The 26,467-nt window shown below is 36.7% G+C and overlaps 1 protein-coding gene across 1 annotated transcript in view; it reads left to right on the forward strand.

Moving 5' to 3' along the window:
* The window catches only part of LOC149718232 (transmembrane 9 superfamily member 1-like), a 55,376-nt gene extending 44,049 nt beyond the window's left edge, over nt 1–11,327 (forward strand). The window contains exon 13 of the mRNA XM_089835404.1: nt 9,798–11,327. Coding sequence (XP_089691530.1) covers nt 9,798–9,999 — 202 coding nt within the window. The 3' untranslated portion in view covers nt 10,000–11,327. The remainder of the gene's footprint in view (nt 1–9,797) is intronic.
* The last annotated feature ends 15,140 nt before the right edge of the window (nt 11,328–26,467 follow it).

Genomic DNA, 26,467 nt, shown 5'->3' on the forward strand with positions numbered 1-26,467 from the left:
TAATACAAATTAAGGCTGAAGGAACAGATATTATATAAAAAAGACTTGGTTTGCCCAAGCCTTAAAAACAAAACGATAAGAGTTTTTCCAGTTGTCTGAAGCGCGGATATTATTTTTTTTCTATTGCATTTTAAAGGCAATCCGTATTTCACTACTCTTTAGAATTTAATTCAATCACCTGATTTTACTGCTAATGGATTAGTTTCCTATAAATTAATTGAAATAAAAAATTACTTATCTCAGATTTTTCAACAACAATTCCATTTTCCTGAAACATTTTATCATTCATTTATTATTTTGAGGGATATCGTGTAAATATAATCAAATTGACTCTTTCTTTTTTTCCGAGAACTTTCCTTTCAAAAGGTTTTAAACACATCAAGTTTTCATATTGTTGTCAACTAAATAGCAACTCAACCAGCACTTCTAAAATCTTCCCCACAGGTACTGATTTACACAGTTCAATAATTGTGACTGTGCTTAAAGAAGAAACGAACACCTTTATCAAATATAAGAAAGGTGATAACAGTCCCCTTTTGTATTCGAAAAGACCGCATATAATACATTATTAATGAAGAATTATTTGAAAATTAAAGTATGTTCTCCATTGAAAAGAAAAAATTTCATGATAAAATGTTACAGGAAAATGGAATTGTTCTTGAAAAATCTGAGATAAGTAATTTTTTATTTCAATTAATTTATAGGAAACTAATCCATTAGCAGTAAAATCAGGTGATTGAATTAAATTCTAAAGAGTAGTGAAATACGGATTGCCTTTAAAATGCAATAGAAAAAAAATAATATCCGCGCTTCAGACAACTGGAAAAACTCTTATCGTTTTGTTTTTAAGGCTTGGGCAAACCAAGTCTTTTTTATATAATTAAATTTAAGGGGTCATCCGTAAAATACTATATTCAATCATAACTTGAAAACAGTAGCCCTTAGGTCAAATGTCATATGAGTTAACATTGTTCAGATACACCCTGTATAGTTACTGTTTATTTCAGGGTTTCTTTTTTTGCATCATCTCTGCTCCTTGAGTTTAATAATAGAGTCGAAACACGGAAGGGTTACTCTGGGGAAATAGTGTAGATTCTGCATTTTCATCAGCGTAGCCAAGGAAACTGTGCCCAAAAAAAAAAACCCCCAGCTCTTCCACGACGACTTTAAAATATACGTACAGTTAGACTCGGTCTAGACCGCGGCGCGCCAAAACCCAAAATCCGTCTTCTCAAATTTTCATATTAGAAAGCGTGCTTGCATGCTTGGTATTTTAGTTTTAGGGTTTTTACTGAATGCGCCCAAACCAACTAACAGCTGTCTTTTTCTGTAATATAAATATTCGCTGTAGTAGGTTTCCTACTACAGTTTTAGTATATGTAAGAACAACAAGGTGCACACCATTTTTCTTACACGTTTATCACTCAGAATGGGGATAAAAGAACTGCGAGCGAACACCTGAATGCAATATAACTAACGTTTCTTTATCTCTCAAGTTTGAAAATATATCTTAAAGGGGGAAATGCCCCTATTGTGTAATTTATTTATTTAATTTTTGTTTTAAGGAACGTATCTTTAATTTTAAAGAGGACTAGTAACGAAGTGAATTATTTGCTTTGCGATTAAAAATTAGCATAAATTATAATTGCAGTGAGCTTAGGGGGATGCATTATTTACTTCCCCCTTCCCTTGACCTTGATATACCCAAAAAGCATCGATTGAGTTCACTGAAATTAAATTTAGAATGATTTTTCCCTTGATATATTAGGGGAGTTAAATTAGCAATCATTGAATGTTCAGTTTCTTTATTAAATTTAAGGGGCCATCAGTAAAATACTATTTGCAATCATAACTTTAGAACCTTGTGACAAAATGGAGATAGAAGTTACATTTTCGACTCAAAATCAATTTCCCAAATTAAGATAATCCCCCTTAATTTATGCATGCAGACTTATCAGAAACACCCTGCATACAGTTTATATAAGATCCCCCAATAGCATCTTTCGAAAGAATAAACCCTTTCCATTCTAGCTTTGATCTCTCCTCTTACTTGGGAATTATGGGATGTACTTTACTAATGGGTGCGATTCGAGCACCAGGAATGACTATCTTTAAATTTATTTATTTTGTTTTTTTGATATCGTTATAAATTCTCACGGGAATGTATTTCTCCAGTTTTCTCTATCTACTCTTTTTTTATTTATTTCAAGTATTTGGCTGGAAAATCCCCCATGGAGCATCGTGGTATCTTATATTTTTTAGACTTAGCAACTATCTTAAGAAAAAAGGTGGTGATATTTTCCAATTTCGTGTTATTCTTTGAAAAATCGAGAAAATCTAAGACCTGAGATAAATATATTTTTTCTTCATGAATTTATAACATTCTCCCCAGAAAAAAATAAAAAAACAAACACTTTGATACGTATCAAGTTAACATAAGCCTATCCATTAGAATTGGAGTCTCAAATATTCATGAGTAGAATTTGTTAAATTCTGGGTAGTTTCTTCTCCCCCCCCCCATCTCTGTGTATAGTCTAGCATAGAGAATATACAGTAGAGGAGTAGAATATACAGTGCCCTGGTTCAACAGAGAAAAAAAAATTGACTTCCAACCCCCTAAAAACCTTGTGAGAGAGAGCCTGAGGGAAATTCGTATTTTTTCTCTGTGCGCATATCCAATATTTCAAACGCACCACTCACGTTTCTCCGTGAGATATATTGAACTTGCCTCTTCCCCCACGCTAGCTATTTCCCCCCCCCTCGATCCTGGCACGTTAGGTGTCTACTCCTCTACTATATATTCTCTATGAGTATACTATAGTGGTCGAAAATCGTGTGTGGTGTTTTAAAACACATCCTAGCTCTTTGGGAAGAAGTTCTCTCTTTTTTTGTCTTTTTCTCCAGGCCTGTCTCTCTTAGTCTGAGTTTTTCTCTTGGCCGTTCTTTGATCCACTTCTCTCTCCCCCCCCCCTCTCTCTCTCTCTCTCTCTCTCTCTTTCTCTCCGCTCCTTGTAAAGCTATGTTTTTTCCTGAAAAACTTCCGTGCCATTAATATCCATTAAGGAATGAGATTCGAGCTATAAGGATAGAGGAAGTGTAGGAGGGAGGGAACCTTGGATCTTTTATTTTTTCACACTGGACCATAAAGAGACCATCTATTTTGTTTTAGAACCATTTTCAAACCGCGCGCGCAGTGCATGCTGGGATTCGTTTTGTAGTCCATCGCGTCCGCGAGGTTACCATAGGGATTAGTGGACTCCTTCCTTCTTGTACTGTTTTGAACGGAATTTCCTGTTTTCACTTTGTAGGAAACAAAATATCTACTTCCTTTATTTTGGTATATGACAATCTTAAATGTATCCTCTATATTTTTAATGGTTTTCTACGAGTTGGCCAGTTTTTAGGCAAGATTTTGAAGGATTTAAAGTAATTTTTAGACCTTAATTTATAACAGGGTTGCCATGGGTTAGGGAATTTTAAATATTATTGGGCCAGAAGGGTCAATAAAGGTCAGGGAAGAGTTAATAAATTGTAAAAAATATAATAGAGAAAAATTTGTTAAAATGTTTTGGGGTTGCAACGCTGAAAAAAATGACAAAATATAGTCAGGGAAAATGGCAGCAGATAGGGAAAATTACAGGAGGGAAAATTACAGGAGATAGTCAGGGAAAATGGCAGGAAGTAGTCAGGGAAAATGGCAGGAAGTAGTCAGGGAAAATGGCAGGAAGTAGTCAGGGAAAATGGCAGGAAGTAGTCAGGGAAAATGGCAGGAAGTAGTCAGGGAAAATAGCAGGAAGTAGTCAGGGAAAATAGCAGGAAGTAGTCAGGGAAAATAGCAGGAAGTAGTCAGGGAAAATAGCAGGAAGTAGTCAGGGAAAATAGCAGGAAGTAGTCAGGGAAAATAGCAGGAAGTAGTCAGGGAAAATAGCAGGAAGTAGTCAGGGAAAATAGCAGGAAGTAGTCAGGGAAAATAGCAGGAAGTAGTCAGGGAAAATAGCAGGAAGTAGTCAGGGAAAATAGCAGGAAGTAGTCAGGGAAAATTGCAGCAGATAGTCAGGGAAAATTGCAGCAGATAGTCAGGGAAAATTGCAGCAGATAGTCAGGGAAAATGGCAGTAGATAGGGAATATGACAGGAGAAATTTGAATCTTAACGTTTTGTGGCAATTCTGTATCCATTGTTGTTATTCGTAGACCCAAGAATCAGAGCTACATTGTAACGGTAAATAATATTCCTCACTTAATATCCAGGCAATTGTCCTTCCCCTTTTAGTCTTCCCCTATTGTGTAGCGCTTGAATAAACTGAACTAAATGTCTCGGGTAGCTAGCTAGCTAGTATAAATTGAAGCGAATACAGCATCCATAGCTTGGAGGAAGAGGAGAGGTGAGCGCTGGTTGCGATGTACATTCGATCCCATGGTCGTTATCTTTAGGAGCTTTGGGAGCCCGTAAGGACCCGGAGAAAGAGCTTTATTATTAGTCTCTCACGCCTAACGCGTCTCGACAGATATTATTATACTACAACCGAAATAGATTAATCCGTTATCACACCGAAATTATCAAATTCCTCAAAAGGGGTACATTAGTAGAATATTTTAAATATTCCCTATATAAGGGATGATAAAACTGAACCGGGAGAGTGATTTCTTTGTCAATTTACAAAAGTATACAGGGTGTTTCAAATAAGGGGATGTTCTTTGGGCGATTTTGAGTCAAAAGTGTAATTACTATGACGTTTTGACTAAAGGGTTCACTGTTTTCAAGGTCTGATTAAATTATTTTATGGATGACCCCTTAAATTTAATTGTGTAACTGAACAGTCAATGCTAATTTAATTAAGGGGTCATCCTTAAAACACTAAAGCTATAGGCGGACATTTATTCTTAATGGTTGTATATCAAGGTCACAATTTCGTAATTAATTATGGGGAATAAACTAAACTCACTTATAATTTATGCTAATTTTTTAGCAAAAATTGGTTTTTTTTTCTTTTAAATTACAAACACTTATGTTCAAGACGCAAACTTCATAAAAACTACTGATATTTAAGACTTTTCTTTATTAATAATTAATTTCTAATTATAACTTCGGTTGAGGAGCCTAATCACTTTCCATCGCTATCGGCCAAGGTGACAACTTTGGGTGAGCCAGGGTTTAAAGGCTTATACTATGCGGAATAACCTGCAGTGTATATACGTACTTCATACTCAGGTTCCTTTTATACTTTCGCTTGCATGGCATATCGGAATTAGATTGCTTCTCTCGATAAAAATGTCATCCCTAGACTGCATTACATCCCTTCATCTGTGCCTAGACTGAATAATCTTTGTTTTATTAGCGGCGTTTATGGTTTACTATTATAAATGTTCATCGTCACTTTTTTTAATCCTCGAGGCTCTTGATTTGTTGTTATAGTGATGGATTGATGTTAATTATTAACGCTTTAATTAGTTCCTTACCTTAATTAATAAGCTTATTGCGTAATAAGATTCCCGCGCTTTCGGGCCATATCAGCTCGGTTAGATTTTGTAGATAGTCTTTTCTGCAGTTCTCTTGCTATTAAAATTGAAAATTGAAAATTCAGGGTTCATACATACCTGGAGAACCTAAATGAATTTTTGACAAAAGAATTCATGATTTTTAGTAAAATTCAGGGGAAACTCAGGGAAATTTATAAATTACAATAAAATTCAGGGAAAACTCAGGGAAATTTATAATTTACATTAAAATTCAGGGAAATTTATAATTTACATTAAAATTCAGGGAAATTTATAATTTACATTAAAATTCAAAGCTAAAGATTTTAGTGTTTAAAATGGCAGGGTTCTGACGTCACAAAGTCGGTCAGTTTAAAAATTGTTTAGTCCATCACTGTCTCGGACAGTTTGTTGCTATGTCCCGAATTCCCGTACTGAATAATACCATAAATAACGTAATATCAATAAGTGGGAAGACAGTTTCCCGGATAACTCAAATTTAACCATTAATATTATTACTCCTTTAAAGATGTTTATGCCTATTGGCTGTTCGGCTTCCCCTCCAGGGTCTAATTGACCTACTTTAATAATAATAATAATAATCTAAGCTTGGTCTAGGAAGGGATATCCACACTAAGTCAACTCGCGACTTATTTACAGGTGGGTCCCTTTACAATGCATAGAGGGGTGGTGGCTAGCCCCTATGCCACAGCTAACCTACAGCGCCCTACACTAACTATTACCGTTAACCTCTGCAAGTTTTGATGGAAAGGAGAAACCGGGTTAGACCGCGGAGGAAAACTCCTTTTAACAAGCGGGGAGAGAACTTGCAAACTCTACGCAGAAGGATTTCTTCCCAGGTTTTCACCCGGTGCCACAGTCCGGGATCGAACCCGGGATCCTCTTGCTGCGAGGCGAAAGCGCTAACCGCTACGCCACCCCACTCTTTATATCGTAAGCTAGTTTAGAATTGAGTTTCAATGTTCACATTTTTCATTAACTTTTATAATTTAACGATATCATACTTATTGTTACCACCTTACATATGTCAATATTCAATCCAGCCAGGGTGCACTGGGGGCTACACTGGGTGGCTTTAAGGTGACACCAGGGTGCTCCATCGCTTAAATTTATATATAAAAATGTACCCCTACCGTCGACTTTGTCCTCATTTCTTTTTTAAAACGTACTAGACATACAATGCAGCGATTTTTGCCCCCTTTTTTTTGTCAAAACTAGCTGATGGCAAAAGCAAAAGAAGTCCTTTTTTTCTTATTCGTCTTTTCTATTTTTGTTCTTTCGCTTCTCTCCATTCTTCGGGTTTCGTGGTGATCCCGACCCCGAGTTTGCGCTTTTAATATAAAATGATGAATGTCGTTTTTAGCGCCCTTTGAAAAGAATAGGGGCGGCTTCGAACCCACTTCCGGTTTGTCATATTTTTCATCGCTGTAAAACCAATATGTCCTCCCCAATCTTCGTGGTCGTCTTCTTCGCTCTTCCCCAAGTCTCTCTCTCTCTCTCTATTCTCCAAACCAGGGACCAGGGACACGTCGCGTTTCTGTGTAGAATTCAGGAAGCATAGGGTTACCTTTATAGTGCATAACCGGTTTATGTTATTTTCATCGTAACATATGGAAATATATTCTTTTTAGTATACCTGCGCCCCAAAAGGTGTATACTGTATAACACGTTACAGTCATAAGTATGATACTGATGGGATCGAAATATAATTCGGATTAAGACATGTACAGGGCAAGGGCAGTCTGGGAAATAAGGATTTTTTTAAACTAGTCCTTGGGACCAGTGACCGCCTTAATGTCCCAAATAATTAACTGGTCTCAGGACTGGTCCCAACCTTTGTTCTCTTATAAATTTGCAATTAATAAACTGGTCCCCGGGACCAGTACCTCCCGCCCCTAGGGTCCTAAATAATAAATCGGTCTCAGGACTGGTCCCAACCTTTGTTCTCCTGTAGATTTTCAATTGTTAAACTGGTCCACAGGACCAGTAACTCTCACTTTTTGAATTAAAAAAACTAGTCCAAGCAATTATAAAACTGGTTTTGGACCAGAGGAAGTAAGCTATTTCCCAGACTGGTACAGGGTGTTCCAAGAAAAAAGGGTGGTAAATGTGTAAGTTCCATAGCATTTTGGTCATACAAACCTGGGAAACTTAGGGAAATAAATAGTTGTCAAAAAGGCTCAGGGAAAACTCAGAGAAATTTAGAGAAATGTTTTTAGTAAAATTCAGGGAAATTAGGGAAATTTGTGAGGTTTTGGGTAAGTACTCACTCGATCACGCGTCAGTAAGGCATAATCGAGTGGGCTATGGCTTAAGAAAAGGCGCTAACTAACGAGGTGGCGCCATCTCAACAGTCACTGCCCGAAGTTGAAACTGTAGTCGTTGACCAGTGTCCAATTAAGCCATCTAAGCGACGACTTCACCGTAAGATGTGAACGTTAGATTTTAGTCTACAGTCTGAATGGACCTTAAGCCTGTGCAATCCTATGGGTAATGAAAATCCACCACCACATCTTTAAAGAATAACTTACCGCAAATTAGCTTTAATTTTCAAAAACATATTCATTCAATTCCAGATTACTTTCTCTCTCTCTATCAATTTTAGGAGAATTTATACATATAATCTTGGGGAATCTTAGGGTTCTCGGAAAAACCGATAAATATCTCTCTCTTCTTTTGCCGGGTAGAGAATTCGGATGAGGATAAGGAGTGGGATGGGATGGGAGGGATGCTACGGAAGATGCTGGGGGAACGTTACGTCCGCTTTGTAGTACTCTAAGTACATGCTGAAGAAAATGGGAGCCCATCGAAATTCAATCTTCCCTATTATATTTTGGTTGGAAAGACATTTCTCTTTCTTAAAATATATGACGCGAGAAAGCTTCTTCCTTCATCCCTTTTCTAGACTCTCCTCTTGCGCTTCCCCATCGTTGGTGGGGGGGGGGGGAAGAGGATGGAGAGGAGTTTAGATTTCGGATGAAAGATATCGGGTTATCTGGAAAATATTGGCGTCATTTTTTTTTTTTCTTTTCTTTCTATAACTAAAGCATCTCCTGTAAATTACGTACTAACGGAAAACGGCGGTTGCCCCCAAACAAGCTGCTTTATTATTGAAAAGGATTTTTAAGCAATACTCTTCGATTATTGCCGTTTTTTTAAAAGTTTATTTTTAAGCAAAATGCGCGTAACTCGATGCTTCGTATTGCAAGGGAAAGAAATTTTGGGTTTTTTTGGTTTTCTGTTTTGTTTTTCGTTTAGTTTTTTCGTATTTGCAATATTCAGCGCTTATTACGTAAGCTTGATTCTTTTTGCCTCGATTTGCACTTCTCTTTGCCTTAACTGAATCTTTCTTCGATGCATCTGTAACTGCAAAAATAAATTGCAACCGCAATTTATCGATTATGGACCCCCCCCCCCCCCCAAAAAAATAAAATAACCACTAAAATGAAAGCTATTGTTTTGTTTATGATTCAATAACAAGGCTCTTATTATTAACGAGGGGAACGACACTTTGAAAATTACCTTTTTTTTTGTAATAGGTATACCTTAATTAATATTAAAGTGTTTTGTAAGATTTCGTAGTCTTAAGAACCTCTCGTGTAAAAAAAAAGAAAAAAAATCGTATCAGCGGATCTAATTTCGCACGCGCCATAACGTGGGGTCGGACACTCGCCTATAAATCAATTCGTTTGAATTCTTAACGACAAAGGCCTTCAACAATTGCCTTTTCAAGGTCATTTTAACAACTGTTTGTTAACCTGATTTGTTATAAAGACGCTTCGAAGGTACCAAGAAGTGATATCTAGTTTTCAAGAACCAATGAGATGCTGGCTGGTTGTAATTTAGAGGCGGCGGGGATTAACTCCGGACCTATATATACGTTTGGACTGGAGATAAAGCTAGAAATGTGGATGAATGAATTTATACCTTCTCCCTAATAATTAAACTATAGATATCACTTCTTGAATTGAAGGTACCCTATGACAAGCGTCCGACCGACCTCGGTTGGGGTCTCACAGTTTTGGCGGGCGCACGTGAAGACCAGTCGAGCTAGCTATAGCATAGCTAGTTTGGTGGATGATTGATCTTTCTAAACGTCATTCTATTAATGTCATACTCTCTTTTTTTGTCCCTCTCTCTCTCTCTCTCTCTCTCTCTCTCTCTATCCTCCTCATCCGATATTGTCTCCTCCTCATCTTTTATCTCTCCTCTCCTCTCCTATTCTCTCTCTATGTCCTTAAAACTGGCGCGCTGCTGTGGCGTTTATACGGGATCGGGTGTTCTTCGGCACCACTTAAAGGTCGACGTCGCTATTCGTCTTTTTCTACGCTTTGTTCTTCTATTACCGTCGTTCCAATATGGAGGGAATTCTTCAAGCGGCCCAGTTCTTCGGATACACCATCCTGACCTGCTACGTTTTCTTTTTAACCTTAGGAACAGTCTCCTTCTTCGCTTCCCTAAGATTCGTGCGATATATTTACTGCAATATTAAAATGGATTAAATTAAATGCCTGCCGCGCGACACTATACCACAATTTTTACACGCGCAGAACCCCGTTTATTAAAAGGAAAAAGTTCAGAGTTCAGGTAACGTAACGTTATACCTTAAAAACACACTTACCTTTTTGTAAATTTAAAAGGAAATTAATATTAAAACAAAAATAAATAAATCGTCTCTTATTACAAAATAATTAATTTGCATTTAATTAGGATTAAAAACAATCAAGGACTACTGCGCCGCCGCCGTTGGTTTAGTGGCGTCTGCTAGCCAGAATCCTACCTTACTCTTACCCCTCTCAGCCTGTGAGAAATTGAGAATTCAACCAATCTCGTTCCCGTAAGGGTAAGGTAGGTTTCTGGCTAGCAGACGCCACTAAAGCAATGGCGGATGGCGCAGTAGTCCTTGATTATTTTTAAGACTAATTAAATGCCAATTAATTATTTTGTAATAAGATATCATTTATTTATTTTAATATTAATTTCCTTTTATATTTAGAAAATGGCCGTTCTTTTCAGGTATAATTTTATGTTACCTGAATTTTTCCTTAAGGTCCTAATTAAACTCCGGGAGAAATTTGTTAATTAATAAGATTATTTAACGGTCCGTGCGTGCGACTCCGTCTTTTGTTTTTTAATGACACTTTGTGACTTTTAATTAATTTAATCATGGTGAAATACTATTTTCGCGCATTTTTTTTGGCCTATTTCCACGTGCGGCTAATAACAAATTTATAATGATTTAAATAATTGATTAATAAATTGATTTAGTACAAATTAATTGATACCAGCTAGTCCTAGAACCTTTTAGAAATTATACAAACATTCCCAAATTAAACTAATTATAATATTGATAATAAATAATTAAAAAATAAATTTAAAAAAAAAATATTTCGGTATAAGAGAATGTGTACTGTTCTACCGTTTTATTTTTCGAATAACATAATTTGCAACCTTGGAAGTGATCTATTATTCAAGCCGAATCCCGGTTTAACTATAAGGCTATTTAGATCTTTTCCAGGTTGAATTCAGTTTTGAAAAACCAAAAAAAAAATTGTAAAAAACTTAAGCCCCCTAAATGGTATAAAAATAACCCACGTGTTTTAAACAATTAACCAAAAAAGTCCTAAAAAATAAATAAACAATTATTCAGTAATGAAACAAACAAACGTCACTAAAAACTATTCACAACACACTTGTTTGTTTGTTTGTTTATTATAATATTTTTTGAAATATTTTTTTGTTCGGTTTGATATTTTAAACCATCACTGTATTTTACATAAATTTAAAAAAAAAAGAAAAAAGAAACAAATATAGTTATATACCAATCAAATTTAATATTAATTCATTTTTATTTCCATTATTGTTTGTTGCAGTTTAGAAAGTACAATCGCGATCATACTCGTGAATAACGCGCCCATTTCAAGACTGCAACTGTGAGTACAGGACTAACAAAATCTGTGAGTACCCTTTGATGACACCGCAACCGCAATTGCAGCCTGGACTAAAAAATATGTGAGTACAAATTGAAGACACTGCAACTCTCTCCAACCTGGACTTCAAAACAACCTGTGAGTACAAACCTACATTTTCTTAAAATTTCTCTGAGTGAGTGACTCTCCCCTCGGTTATAATATACAAAGGAGAAAAGTAGGGGGTGGAATTGTTAAATAGAGACTGCGCAATTATGAACCAACCGCACTCTGGATTATAATTCGATAAAACAACAGAAGTAAATTAATCCAAAGTTATAAATCAAATGTTTTTTAATCTTTTACCCTTAAAGATTCAATTTCATTTCACAAAATCCAAGTGCTTTACCTTCCCTGTTTAAAATTCAATTAGGATATAAAATTTACACGTGGGATTGAATTTAATAAAAAAAGAGGCATTCTAGCCAAACCGCGTAGAGGGGGAAAAGGGTAGAGCTGGATGCAATGCAAGGAGGTTTAAATCGATGGATATCGACCCAAATTGATCGAAATTATCACATTAAGCTAATAGCAGTAAGAAAGAGGGAGCGCGCTTATCGTTCCTAAACACGTTGTGTTAGGTTTCAGTTGATTTGCAGGGAATAGCCATCTCATTTAAGGAGCATCCATTACGGTTATTTCTTTTCAATCTTGGCAATCGCTTTAATTCCCCCTCCTATACATTCTACCAGTATCCTTCTATTTATCCATAGATATCAAAAATAGTGCAATACAGGCTGCGCTCAAGGAAATTAAGAATTACTGTTAACTACTGTAGTATATCAACGGTTAAGTGCAACTAGGATTTTGAAAGCAGGGACGTAATTATTTAATTAGGTGATCTGTATTGTTTCTGCTGGTATATCAAGGTCATGTTTCTAAATTATTTATTTATTATTTTAAGAATAGTGAGTGAGAAGTATTTAATGTACAGGGTGTTTCTGATAAGTCTGCGTGCATAAATTAAGGGGGATGACTCAATTTTTAGTCGAAAATGTTACTTCTATCTCCATTTTGACCTACAAGGGACACTGTACAGAAACATCCTGTACACCCCCTAAGCTCACTGCAATCAAAATTTATGCTAATTTGGTCGCAAAAAATATATTTTCTTCATTACTGAATAAGAACTGCAAAGTCCACTTCATTCAGCTAACTTTCTTTATTTTAACAATGTTAAGTTGTTTGATTTCCGCGGAACTTTCCTCGGACCCTTCCATTTTGCTTTTTCACTTCCTACTAGATCTATAATGAAATCTTAAGCCTTGGTTGGTTTTGGAATAAGAAATCGTAGGTGCATGGGTAAACCAACCCCTTAAGCCAATCAAATCAATATATCTCCGAATGAATAATCTCGACCCTACATCTTGATTAAAACTTAGCTAATGAAGATGAGGTTAAGGATCGGAAGTAAAAAAGTTAAAGTGGAAATGTAAATCAACCTTCCTTTTTGTTCAGGGTTCGTACGCAACCTGGATAAGTCAGGGATTTGGAAAATGTCAGGGATTTCAAGTTTCTTCCTAAAAAGTCACGGATTTCAAGTTTCTTCCTAAAAAGTCGGGGATTTCAAGTTTCTTCCTAAAAAGTCGGGGATTTCAAGTTTCTTCCTAAAAAGTCGGGGATTTCAAGTTTTTTCCTTAAAAGTCGGGGATTTCAAGTTTCTTCCTAAAATGTCAGGGATTTCAAGTTTCTTCCTAAAAAAGTCAGGGATTTCGTTTGGTAGATCAAACCAAGGATCAAACTATGCTTCGAGCAATGCTAAATATGGGCCCAGGTGTGCAGGTGAAGTGGACTCTAGTAAACACCTTAAAATGGTCCCAGGGATATTGGCCAAATTTGGTCAGGGATAAGTTAGAAATAAAAGTCAGGGATTTTCAATATAAAAAACTCGTTGGAACCCTGTAGTTGTAGGTGGGTGGTATAATTGGTGTAAAAGAACAGTAGGGTCGCGGTAGCTTATTGGAGTGAAGTAGTTTTTAGCCCAGGTTGTATTTAATCTATTTAAGGAAAGTCAGAAGTCAGGGCGGTTGAATGTTCCCTTCCTCAACTTACTTCCCATTACGCGGCGTTTGTTCCTGTTTGGCAACTTGCCCCAACACCACTCCTCGGTTTTTGAAAGAAAGAAGTTTCGTAATTTTTCTTGTCTTTTTTTTTAATTTTGGGACGACACCCGAGTTTTGTTCTCAAAGACAATCTTGGATAGAATCCATTATTTTATTTTTGAAGGGAAAAAACGGAACTGTATGTGGTCGGGGAGTTCGGAAGTCGGAAAGGATAGTATCTGTATTTATCAATTATCTTATTTGTAGTTTATACGCTTAGTTGCCAAATCGTGTTTTTTAACAGTTTGTCAATCTCATTTTTAAAAGGGATTAACTGCGTTTATGTTATGTTCGATTGTTATAATCTGTTGGTAGTTTTAAATAGTTAGGGTTTATGTGAAACCAGGGATAGATTTAATTTTAGAAGTAGGAATGGAGAGCAGAGTAATCTGGGCGCGCGTAAAAGTCCCGGACCCCCTTCCACGGGACGGGGGGGGGGGTATGAAAGAGGAGGCGGACAGGTCATAGCGACAGAGGTAAAAAATAATTACGTATTTTTCGCCGTCCCCGTCAGCAACGTCATCAAAACGTATAGTTTTAAGTGAGCCAATAAGATAGTTTAAACTTTTGGTTACGTGTTGGAGGGAGGGGCTCTATACCGGGTGGGCTATGAGTCGGAATAACTGAAGTAAATACTAACCGTTCCGTTCTCCATTCCTACTTCTAAAATTAAATCTATCCCTGATTAAGGTTTATGTGAAAATTAAGACGAATAATTTAACTTTAAGGAGCCCGAGTTAACTGCCTCTAGCGGCGCTTTTTACAGCCTGGAAAATAATCCAAGAAGGTGGTGACCTCCCCCCGCTCCTATGATGTTTGCTTCTCTAATGGAATTAAACATTACATTACATTATTTTAAGTTTTTAAAATTTAAGCAAATTTCTTTCGCCATCACTTTAAATCCAAGCTTATCCTTTCTCAAATCCCCTAGTTAAAATTAATAACCAGAAATAATGGTATTAACTTTTCGTTTAGACTTAAAACCCTTTCTCCTTTCTTTTTACTTCGCTCTTTATCATTTGATATTTTAATCGGATTAAATATTCATATTAATAAATATAGATTCCCTTTTTTTTCATCCGATGAACATGGGGGAAGGCCCATTTTTCCCCACTTTTCCTTTTTTGCGCCTTCTAGATATTTTTTGACGGATTTTTCGTTGAAAAGCTTTTCGTTGAAATATATATCGCTATGTGTATACGATGTCTTAAATCGATCGTTACCAATTGTTATTCAAGGCTGGATTTTGGCCCTAAAATACATTCCATTGGAAATCGATGCCACTCTAGCCTGAAAAGCCGCGAGGTGTCGAACACTCACTCGACCGCCATATTTAGGGAGATAGTAAATAGTCATTTTAAAAGTGAATTAATAGCACGTGTTTTGGTTCGAGTAACTTATTAGAAATGCAATTTTATTGGGTGATGACGTCATAATCGTGTCGGCGTCTGGTACACTACTTTAACCGGCTTTAATTAAACCATAAGTTCATAAGATACGTTGGCCATAAGTTTGTAAATTCTGGTAACTTAGAAACTGGAGCTTGTAATTTTGAAGTGAGTAAGTAGGTCATAGATTCAGGGTAAAGCGAGGGAGGCCTGGTTTTGGCGCTTCTGTCAAAAGGGGCTTAGTAATGCAGACTAAATAGGACCTAGATGGAACTTGGTCCTGCATGCAAAATTAACCACCACCGAGTGTAGGACTTCAATTCTCGCTTCCGTCGTTCTCGAACTAGTTATCTCGAGCTGTAAGTCTCTCAGTAGCATTACGAATCGTATAGGTAGTGTCATACTTATGGAACATATCACTTATAAACATATGATGAAACTTACCCTCAAATATTATTTTTAAAACTTCCTGTTATAACCGCATTTCCGGCAAGGAGTGTTGAAAATTTCGTCACTATGACCACATCGAACGGAATAGTCTGACTTATTTTACCTTTAATACCTTGCAAATTTATATTAATTAAATCCTAATATTGACATACTAATTAATACCTCAAAATAGGAAATTTCAATTTTTTCCAAGCGAATGTCCGACCCCCTAGATAAGATACCTCACGAGACTTTCTGTAAGATTCAGAGCGCGCGCCTTGCCTTTCGGAACGTATAGAGAGTTACCATCTTTGAATGGGCGTTTTTAACCCCTAAATCTAGCCTTTATATACGGGTAATTCTTGACCCATTCCAAGTTTGAATGTAGGTAGGCGCCCATCCTTGTTCGTCTTTCTCGTATTCTGCTCAAAAGCGGGCGGCAGCAAAGAAAGACAGAGTAGTATAGCTTCATGTTTAAAATAACAATAGAATTTTTCTCCCTCTCAATCGGTGCTGGCCCAAAAAAGAAAAAATTCCACCAATCTCGATTGGCTTTGTAAAATAATTCCGGGAAAAACTCTGATATCTATTTGTCAAGGAAAATGATTTATTTATTTATTTATTTTTGCATATTTTTATTTTAAATAAATATTTAAATATTTTTGCGGTTAAGATTTAGGGATTTTATTTAATGTTTTTTCATTATTATTTTTTTAAATATGGATAAAACTACCAACGTAGTAGGATAGGTTTCCGACGGCCCATTCAGACTGGTTGTAAAAATCTTAGTTTCGTTTGAATATGTCTGAATAGGCTTTATGGGTATTTATTTCTTTGCTACCAGGTTCTGTATAGATATGGATGGTTTAGAAGACATATTTACATCTACTGACTACCAATGATATATCTATCATTTTTTCCAAAAGGTACGGACGGCGTGGGTAGATTGTCAAAATATAGCTTATGAAACATTACTTTTAAGCTATGCCTACAAAAAAAATAGACCAAGCAAAGTTTTCGCTGGATTCATCGATTATGAAAATAGATCAAAACAAGCATTGACAGAAAAGCATCGCTTTTTCTACCTTAATGGAAATATGATATTTTGACGTGGTTTTTACCTTTTGCTTTTTAAGACGTTTTCTTCATTATTTACCTCTTGTTTGGGTATGTTTGTTTTTAACCTCAAGGGTAACTTGAATTGAATGCGAATATGTTGTAAGTGCGATTGAATGTTTGGTTTGAAAACTTTATTCCGAAATTATACTGTTAAAACTGATTTCAAGATATAAATTGTAGAAGGACTTTGCTGAACTTTGACCCCTTATAGAGCGGTACTATCTTGATAGTGGCAGTAGTTAAACAATTAAATGTCCTTCAAATTTATTTAAATATACCATTCAAATCAGAGTTATTGATGCAAATGGCAAAAAAAATATTGGCGAACTTTGACCTCTGTTAAATTTTTTCATGACGAGTTGCGATAATCAATAATCAAAACTATATAACGTCATATATACCCACCCATTTACTATATGATTCAAATCTGAGTTATCGATACAAATTGTAAAAATTGTTCAACTATGACCTCAGTACCATCTTTCCATGACGCGTACCAATAATCAAGAACTGTAGCTATGACGTCAGCAGTACCCTATTAAAATATAAATTTAAATAAGTAAAGATTACCGAACAAAGTTATATACGAACCCCCTTTTTAGCTTGAACTTTGACCTAACAAAACCAGCTAACTGAATTTAACTTCAGGATCGAGAGTTACGACACATTTGCTTTGAGGGCAATTGAAGCGGCGGCACCCACTCGAATCTTTCGACGCAATGATAGTGAAATAGATTGAACGGGAGCCAAATGATAAGTCCGTTTGTGTACTGTTTCTTCTTGCTTTCCTTCTCCTCCTCATCATCTCTTTCATCATAACTTAAAACCTTGGTTCGCGGTACAGACTGAGAGAGAGGGAGAAACTGTACGGGTGCTTGGAACCCCTTCGTCTGTTTGTTGTCTATTTCGTTCCATCCATATTCGTCGCTTTACTTCTCAATTGACGCGTATTACCAAAACAGAAAGAGAGGGAGAAAGCACAGAGAGAGAGAATTTCTTCAAAGTTTTCTCCCCCTCTTCACGCGCCTGCCTTTGCTTATAAACCCCTCGCAGGAATGCATACAGTTCATTGGAAACATTGCGAGCGCAACGTTAATTTCTATGAATTCGGGTATTGTGGGTATACCGGGCTTGAGAACTTAGCTCTATTATGTGGCGTGACGTATACTACCTCAGAAGCTACAAATGCTATTTGCCCATACAACCAAAGGGGTAATAAACATGGCCGTCCACTGCCAAAGATAATTAGGCCCGTGATGTTTGATCTAGGCACTGACGTCATGCAACTGAGATATCTCCATAGACCTTTACGATGTAAAAAAGGGGGTATGCTACTCTCAGAATTGGGACATACAAGGGGGTTGATACATTGCCATACGTCTCTGCGCATGCACTCTTATGATACAAAAAGACTACAGCGCAGGCGCCAAAAAACGACATGGAAGGCAAGAGTTTTACCCCCCTGTCTTTCCCTCGTAGTCTGAGGTCTTTCTAACTGTGATTTCATTCGCTGGTAGCAACGCAAGGTTCAACGCGCAGTGAGATAGATTAATAGCAAGGGGAGATTTGTCATACTTGATTAGTCTAGCTCCTCCTACAATATCCACCTAGATATGTTGAGTAAAAATTGTTTTGACGTACATATGGTTTCCTATTATCTTTATGTATTATTCCTGACCCTCAAAACGGAGGAGAGCTTGTCAAAACGTAGAGTGCCCTTCCATAACTTCTGTAAACAAACGTTTAGAGTCGCTGTGTTGGACGTAGCTCCCTAAGTTTCTTTTCGGTAAGCTGCGCCATGCCATGCAGCGTGGTGTAGGAGTGTGAAATATGGAATTCCAAAGCAACTCTCGCTCGCACGCGCCACGCCACTTTTCCCGCGTCTTTATACACGCGTTATTGATTGGTTGAAAAGGCCTGAGAATCCTATATAGGAAGGAGTCTTCCCTCAATTTCGCTCTGTCTGTAAATAACCATACAAACGCGTAACTGATTTTATAAATAACATTATAACGATAAGTATAACACTTTCTTTGAAAGTGTACCTGATATTTTTTACCTTGAAGCTTTGATAAATACCGTTATAAAGGGTGTTCACCGAAGTACAGTGATGGGAGATTTCGAATCTAAAATGAAGTTTCGATGACATTTTTCCCACCTTAGGAATACCGTTTTCAAGTTATGATTAACTTCTGTGTTTTAGGGAAGACCCCTTAATTTAATTTATTAAATTAGCATTGTATTTCAGTTTCTTATGTTATATTTAAGGGGTCATCCGTAAAACACTCTAATGTTCATAGATTTATTAGGGGGCCATCCCTTTCAGGGCAAAATCGGGTGGTCATAGAAGTATAGAACATTTTCAACTCAAAATTGATGATTTCCCATTCAAATCTTCCCATCCAACTGTACTTAGGTATTATAATTACCCTTCCTTTTTGGGAATACCATGTAAAATTAGGCCAAGGCCTATTTTTTCTAAGGGAAAATGTAATGTTACGACTTGAACTTGAGTAAAAGGAACCTTCTTTAAATACTTGAACTACTTTTAATAAAAATAATCTAGTACAGTTTCCTGCAGTAGCAAAAATTCTCATGTACCGAAAAAAACTTACCTAACCTCAAACAGATTTGAAAGAAGTACAGTTACCAAGCAGTGTATATTGCAACGTAACGTACTGTACCACTTTTTAAAGAAATCCTTGCAGTTTGTTAGCGCAGTTGTAATTGCGAGTGTTTAGAAGGGTTACGAGACCCTTTTAGTACCCTTGTAAAAACCCCAGGTGACGTTGATGTCTTAGGACTTGGCTTACATCCGTGGTTTGGAAGAATTTTGTTGGCGGATTTATTTCTTGCCATGGCTAATTTGTAAACGTCGTCTAGTGGCGGCAATTGCGCAATTTAACTTTTGGCCGCCAAAGCTATAGCTGCAATACCTATATAAACTTTCCTTGGTTGTATACCAACCAGTCTTTTCGTAAGATTTAAATTTAATTTGATATTTTTATTTTTATTTGCCAAGGCTTAACAACCCCCTGTTAAACGTATAGGCCTATTCCGGTGACGTTTGTTTTTGGCATTTTCGTCGATGAAGTTGAAATTCTTGAATCTTTCTCTCTTATTTTTAAAAAGCTTAACTGAATATTTCCAAAGAACAAATTTTTTATACTTTATTTTTTTTTCCAAAATCTGTACCAAAACCAAACCACAGAATCATGGACTTTATATAAACACTGTCTTATAGGGGACGGGACAACTGGGAGAGTTGAATTCTTTGTCCATATTGCAAAAGTAATTGATAATTACAGAACGGTGTATGCAAACAACAAGGAAATTAATTAAGATTAGTGTTAACTTCTCTAGTATATCATTCGAAATTTAATTTTAAATTTCTTCTTTGCTGGTCCTCTTTAAAACTGCAAAGTCCATGAGGGAACTAACTCCATAAGACGGCTTATAAGTTAGGCTATTTTCTATTTTATTTATTTTTATTTTTTTCCCCGTTCTTTTTTTAGCTAGGGAATTTCAAAATCTGTTTGGTTTTGATGTATTAGAATGTTTTATTCGTTTTTCTCCCATTTTTTTAAATACCCATTTTTCTTTACCCCTAAAAAACTCATTCGGCTTTGCAACTTTTGATTTAGAAACTTTTGCCAAATGGGAAAACTAGAAAAAGTTAAAAAAAAAAAAATAAATAAAAAAATTTCTGTTTGCCGAGGGGTTGGTCACTTAATTCCACGATCGACTATGTGTTGGTAACAACGCGAACAAGGTTCATCGCGCAGTGAGATAGATTATTCGTCATACATAGCCCCTTCCACAAAGCCCGCCTAGATACGTTGATTGAAAATTGTTTTCACGTACACAATCATTCCTAGTGGCTATATGTATTCCCGCTTCGGTATAAGGTAGATGCCGAATTTCAATTTATATTAAAAGGTTTGCAAAAATAATACTTTTAAAAGAAAACTTGGACGTTAAGGAAATTTCTCAAAAACTCCTTTTGAATTGAATAAAAATCGCCTTTGAAAATAAAACGTACGCAGGAATCTCTATTAATTTCGGATGAAACCCGCGTAATTCCAAATTACTTCTTTCGATCACTTATCCATACCTTTCAACGATAATTTCATCTTAAGAATATACTAAAGACAAAGGCGGCTTTTCTGTATTTAATATAATACACAGAATTGCTTTAACCATGCACGTGGTATCAAATAAGCTTCAAATTTCAGTTCCTTTAATCACGCGCTCAAAATTTAAATCGCGACTTTGAAATTCACGCGCAGTATCGTTTTGTTCAATTAATGTTGATAATATAGAGCAAGGTAACGCCTATGGATAAGCAATGTTTAATTTCATAGGAATTAAAGTAGTTCGTTTGTGTCGAGAAAATTGGTGGTGCGGTGGTAATTATTTTTGCTTCTGTTTTTGATGGGGTATTTGTTTTTTGTTTCTTGCAAAGGCTTACGTAGGTACTTGCGGTTTGGGAAATTGCTTCACACTGCAATGCACTATATCTCTGGTTATGAAACGTTATAATTTTTGTACTAACGAGATTGGCAAATCGATGTATTGGGAATTTTTGATGCTCGTAACGAAATTTTGGGAAGAATAATGGGATGGTTCCTAAAGAAGGAAAATTCTCATTAATTTCATCACTATGGTAGAGAGATGACAGGCAACGAAATGGGCTTTATCCTATAATGGATGAATGCGTGATTGATTTAATGACGTCAAAATTGGCCCCGGGCCTCTCTCCACTATAGCTTCTATCACGTTCCACGTACGCGTTAAGAATTAAAAGGGGGAAACGTGTACGTCAATGTCTAAAGGGATAGTAGCGTAAAAATAAATCTCTAGCATTGAGTTTTAATCCTTTTACTTTCTTTAAGAAGCGCGGGGGGGGGGTTGGACATCTTGGGGGCAGGATGTCCTTAGGGTAAGGGGTGTATTTATCCCCTATAAGAGCACCCATGGACCCAAGACCGTTTTTCGTTTCCCGTTTGACGTATAAAGAATAAAATGGCCAATCTTTAGTCGATCTAAGACTGCTTTAGTCAACTCGACAAGGCCCACCATTTCGACAACGGGCTTTCAGAGAATTTCGGACTAGTAACCCCTTAACCCGTCTCCCTGAATAAATTCATTACCAAAATGAATATTGTATAATTTTCACCGAAACATCGCTTACAAAATGGGCCACGATCTAATAAACTAAATTTGTTTATATTAAGGCCTAATTCAATTATTTCCGAGATGAAACGCCAAAAATAGAAGTTGTATACGGAGAGACCTTTGACCTATCTTAAGCCACAGATGAAAATATCTTTAAAATACTAATTATTGAAGTCAGTCTGACACATTGCATTCGAACCTCAGGCTTCAAGGCTCTTTGGAAGAAAATAATTATCGAAATCAGTCTGTCACATTGTACGCGGTGACCTTTGACCCCCTGATAGGGATACCTCTAACCTCAGGCTCCAGTGTCTTTAACTAACTGTGGAAAGAAAATAATTTTGGAAATCAGTGGACTTCTTTCAATTTCAGTACAAATTGTGCCATGGACTCGAGCTAAGAATATCTTCGCTTTAATATTCTCAGTCAAATTGCATTTATTCTCAATGAAAGTAAGAGGATGAAAGTAGCTCTCTTTCTTTCTCTGAGAATCCCGAAATTTCTTCTTTTTCTTCTTTTGACCCAAAAGCTCTTCTTGGCCCCTCGAAGAAGAATAAAAAAGCGGGAAAGAAAAAGTCAAAGGGGAGGAAGGGGAGGGGCTTTTTCCGGCGTAGATCCAAATGAGAAGTGACGTCGATTTTTGCTTACAACAACGCATTGCACGCGCTACTTAACTTCTTAACAATATTTTTTATTCGCCCCCCCCATAGTGTTTGACCCCTCGAATTTAGAGCAGTAATGACGTAACGTTAATTATAATGGAAATATGTTATTAATGAGTAATTACTAATTTAATTGATGGCGGAATATGTTTCAGTCTGCCCGCGAAGAGGCGAGGAGGCGAAGATTTGCCGCACGCAAAATAGCGATTTAAAGGGGTAGTATCGCGTTTAGTTGTGATTTTACTTGAGCTGATAAGTTAGTTTAATTAAACGGAATGGTACACGTGGGTGATGACGTCATAAGGGTGTCGCCTGCCTTCTGGTTGGTGGGAAAAGGACATGTGTATCTTATTTTGATTTGTATTTTATTCATGGAGCAGGGTTCCGCCATCCGTAACTATAGCAACAGAATGATTACGTCATCATAACGGTGTCGTTTTCTAATTTAAGATATCGCACTACCAAAGATTTAAAATACAATAGAAGTTCTTAAAACATATTCATACATGAATATTAGATCAAAAGCCACGCCTTCTTTTGTTTCGGAATTAAGAAAATGTTTCCAAACTAAATTAAAATAATCGATTTATAGGTTACTTTCCCTTTAAAATTCAGGAAGGGTTTGAAACATTCTAGTATTGCAAAACGTAAGACTTGGTTTCAAATTCAGGATGAAATTTATTTCAAAACTATTCTTAATGGAATGTTTTAAATAAATTGTTTGTTCCAGGAAATTCTTGGCGCGATGCACTTTGGGAAGGTTATTAATATTCTAATTTAGTTCGAGATAGAAGAAGGAGAAGAAGAAGAAAGAGAAACGCGTCTTTTCTAATTAAAAGCGCGCTAATTTTTAAAAGCCAATTACTGGGTCTAATTCCCGAATGAGCTGCGATGGTGGCAGGCACTACAGTACATAAATTCAAAAGACGTTTCCCCCTTAGAATGAACCTTATCTCTAAAACAAGCTCTAAAGGTTCAAACTTCCTCATGACTTGTCTTAACAAACAAGCTTCTTTTAAGCGTGCTTTCATCCACCGAACTTAATTTAGCGTAATTAATGCTACGCCCCCCCTTTTTCAAAACTCTTCATTACTTTACGCTTCGCCCCTTTAAATTCAGCGCGCGCGAGCTTTTGTTAGAAGTCTTAAAGCCAATCGCACACGCCTAGCTGATAATAATTTAACATTATTCATTTATACAAGAACACATACTTTAACAGGCCTTTCTGGTTTTATAAAGGGGATGACGTGTAAAACCGTTATCTTGACGTTATGCATTATTTATTTTGAAGAGAAAAACCACACGCCTTAAGAGGTTTAGTATGCATTTACGAGATTTTTGTAATACGTGTGCGATTGGCTTAAGAATCTTTGATAGCACGCGCTATGTAATTAAGAATTTGAGGTGGGAAAAGAAAGGGGGGGGGGTCGTCGGAAAAGCTTTCAAAGTTTGAACCGCGTTATTATAAATATCTTTGAATTCTTTTGGAAAAAGGTGATATGAAAGTTGTATTTAGGAATTTATCTTTGAAATTGCGCTACAATTTCGAATGCAGTTTCGACTATACTGTTTTCATCGAAAATTTGTACATTTCAAAGACGTAATACCTTGCCCTTCCCTCGCTTTTAATACTGGAATTATTTCATCTTGAAAAAAGGGGGAAACGACTTCATTTAAATTTTCTATACGATGTTTAGAAATTTATGGGAAAAAATGTTTTTCTCGTCTATAACAAAAGAATCCCATCCTTTTGTTCAGAGTTAAGTTTATCTGAACTGAATAATTGAGTTTAAGCTACATTAATTTTTAATACAACCCAAAATGGATCTTATAAATATTCCATATAAGGGACGGGAAAACTGAGAGAGTGAATTTATTTGACTTCCTGATTGACGTAGACCGCCCGCCATTTTCCCGAGTATTCCTTCCCCATTTCTAGCGTCCCACCAGACCCGAGTCATTCCACGGTTAGCGGTCCCGCCGATTTCCCTCAGATTACGTAGCATAATTTACGCTAATTTGGTCTCAAAAATATTTTCTTCTTACCTGGTCCTCTTTATAAATATAAAGTCCATGTAATAAACAACCTTAAGACTAAATTGAAAACTTTGCGGTTTTTTTACTGGCGGACGGGCCGGGCGTCTTTTGGCGGTTATGCTTATATTGTTTGGTTGGTTATATTACATTCTTAATTAAGCCCAAAATTTCCCAACTTTTGCCATGCAGAAAATTGCACCGTCTTTTATATTTTGCCCCGGTGTGTGTTTACGCAACAATGTTAAGGGCTTAAAGTTAATTAAATTAAAGGGTAATTTTCAATATTCCTTGTAGAAGTTATACTAACTTTCTTTTGAAGGTTTTATTTAGCACCTTTCCAAAAGTTTTTTATAGCGTTTATTTTGCACAAAGGAATTCTTTAGGCGTTAAAATTAGATTAAATATTCATTTTAGTCAGTTCTTACGAAGCGCTTTGTGGGTTTAAAAGGAGTTAAGGTACTCAGGGGGTTATGGAAAGATAGTTAAATTGTTATTCGTTTTAAATTATATACTCTCTTCAAATAATGAAGAGTTCTCTACACGCGTTCCCCCAAAAAGATAAAGTATGCATATTCCAAAAAACGCCCCCTAGCAGCAGCTACTATCCCCAACAGGAAGTTATAAGAAAATTGTACCAAATATCACGTGTCCTATAGAGTAATGTCAGTTCTACTATGCAAACGTCATACCATAGAGTAGTGTCGGTAGAGGGGGGAGTAGACTGTGTATCCCTCCCTCTAGGCGCGCTTTTGTAAGAGGGGATACTGTACGCGCCTGGTAGGGGGATGACACTTTGCTAAGAGATAGAAGGGTATGACGTTTGCATACGTAGAACTGACATCTAGCTCTAGCTCAGTGTCATCCCCCCTACCAGGCGCGTACAGTATCCCCTCTTACAAAAGCGCGCCTAGAGGGAGGGATAAACAGTCTACTCCCCTCTCTACCGACACTACTCTATATGACGTAAAAATTAAAATCCTGCCTAAGTTGGGCGCCGCCATCTTTAAAATCTGCAAAAAACTATTTATTTTGACTGAAAATGGCGCTATATCTACATCCGTTTTGGTCCAATAAATTGAGGGAATGAAGAGGGGAATCAAGAAATAACTCGGAACATGTAGTTGGCGAGGGAAACACGGTTAGTGAACAATCCCTAGCGTTAGTTAATCCATGATCCAGCCAACTCGCGCTGCCTCTAGCGGCGCTTCTTGGCACCAGGGAAGTAACCCAAGAAGGTGATCTCCACCCCCTCCCCCAGTGGTGTGCTTTTCTAATGGAATTTATGTAATTGTCTAATTCTTCCCCTATCGAACAATACGTAATACTTGGGGGGTTACAACAATCCGTGCCCAAGTGGCAATCGTCTCTAAAGTCGCGGACAATGGGAAGTGGGAAAGCTAAAACTTTTCAATTATTCCGCATGTCCTTCGGAGTGAATATAAATTTGACAATGCGAGGCTTAACTAAAACCTCCATGCATTTTCATCCACCGTTGCTCCCTAAACATCCTTACGGGATCTTTTTCTTTCAAAAATGGGGTCTCTCTCTTAGGTAATTAGGAATCTTAACGGACGCTCATTAGGGGCCGACGTCATCTTTCCTTCTTTCTTTCTTTCTTTCTTTATTCTTGTCTTCATCATTTTTTCATCCGCGCCCGAGGTTTCTCTCTCGTTCCAACGATAATACAGTCTTGAGAAGTAAAAAAATAAAAAAAAAATAAACAAACATTAAGCAGCGAGTTAGAGAGTTAGGCTTAGCGAGAAGCTCGCCGAGGAAGAAAGTTTTCCACCCAAGCTAAAAAGAATAACAACAACAACACCAACTTGAAACGCAGTCGCCCGATAACAGACGACTTAGCTCGATTTTTAAACGTTCTCTTAAGCCTAACTCCGCTGTATCAAGCTTTTCCTTAAGACATATCTTCTTATGCTAAAAGCGGAAGCAAATTAATTCGAAGTCTGGAATTAATTCTACTTACGTAACTATTACGTCACTTTGAGACAATTTTTCATTATTTAGCGTATATGACGTCACACTAGGCGCCAAATTCAAAATTGAAAAGAATTAGGCTTAACGAAATTGTTTT

This window comes from Phalangium opilio, unplaced genomic scaffold (genome assembly GCF_054372755.1).
Source record: "Phalangium opilio isolate 3A_F unplaced genomic scaffold, DU_Popi_V2 ptg000002l_1, whole genome shotgun sequence".
Taxonomy (NCBI): Eukaryota; Metazoa; Arthropoda; class Arachnida; order Opiliones; family Phalangiidae; genus Phalangium; species Phalangium opilio.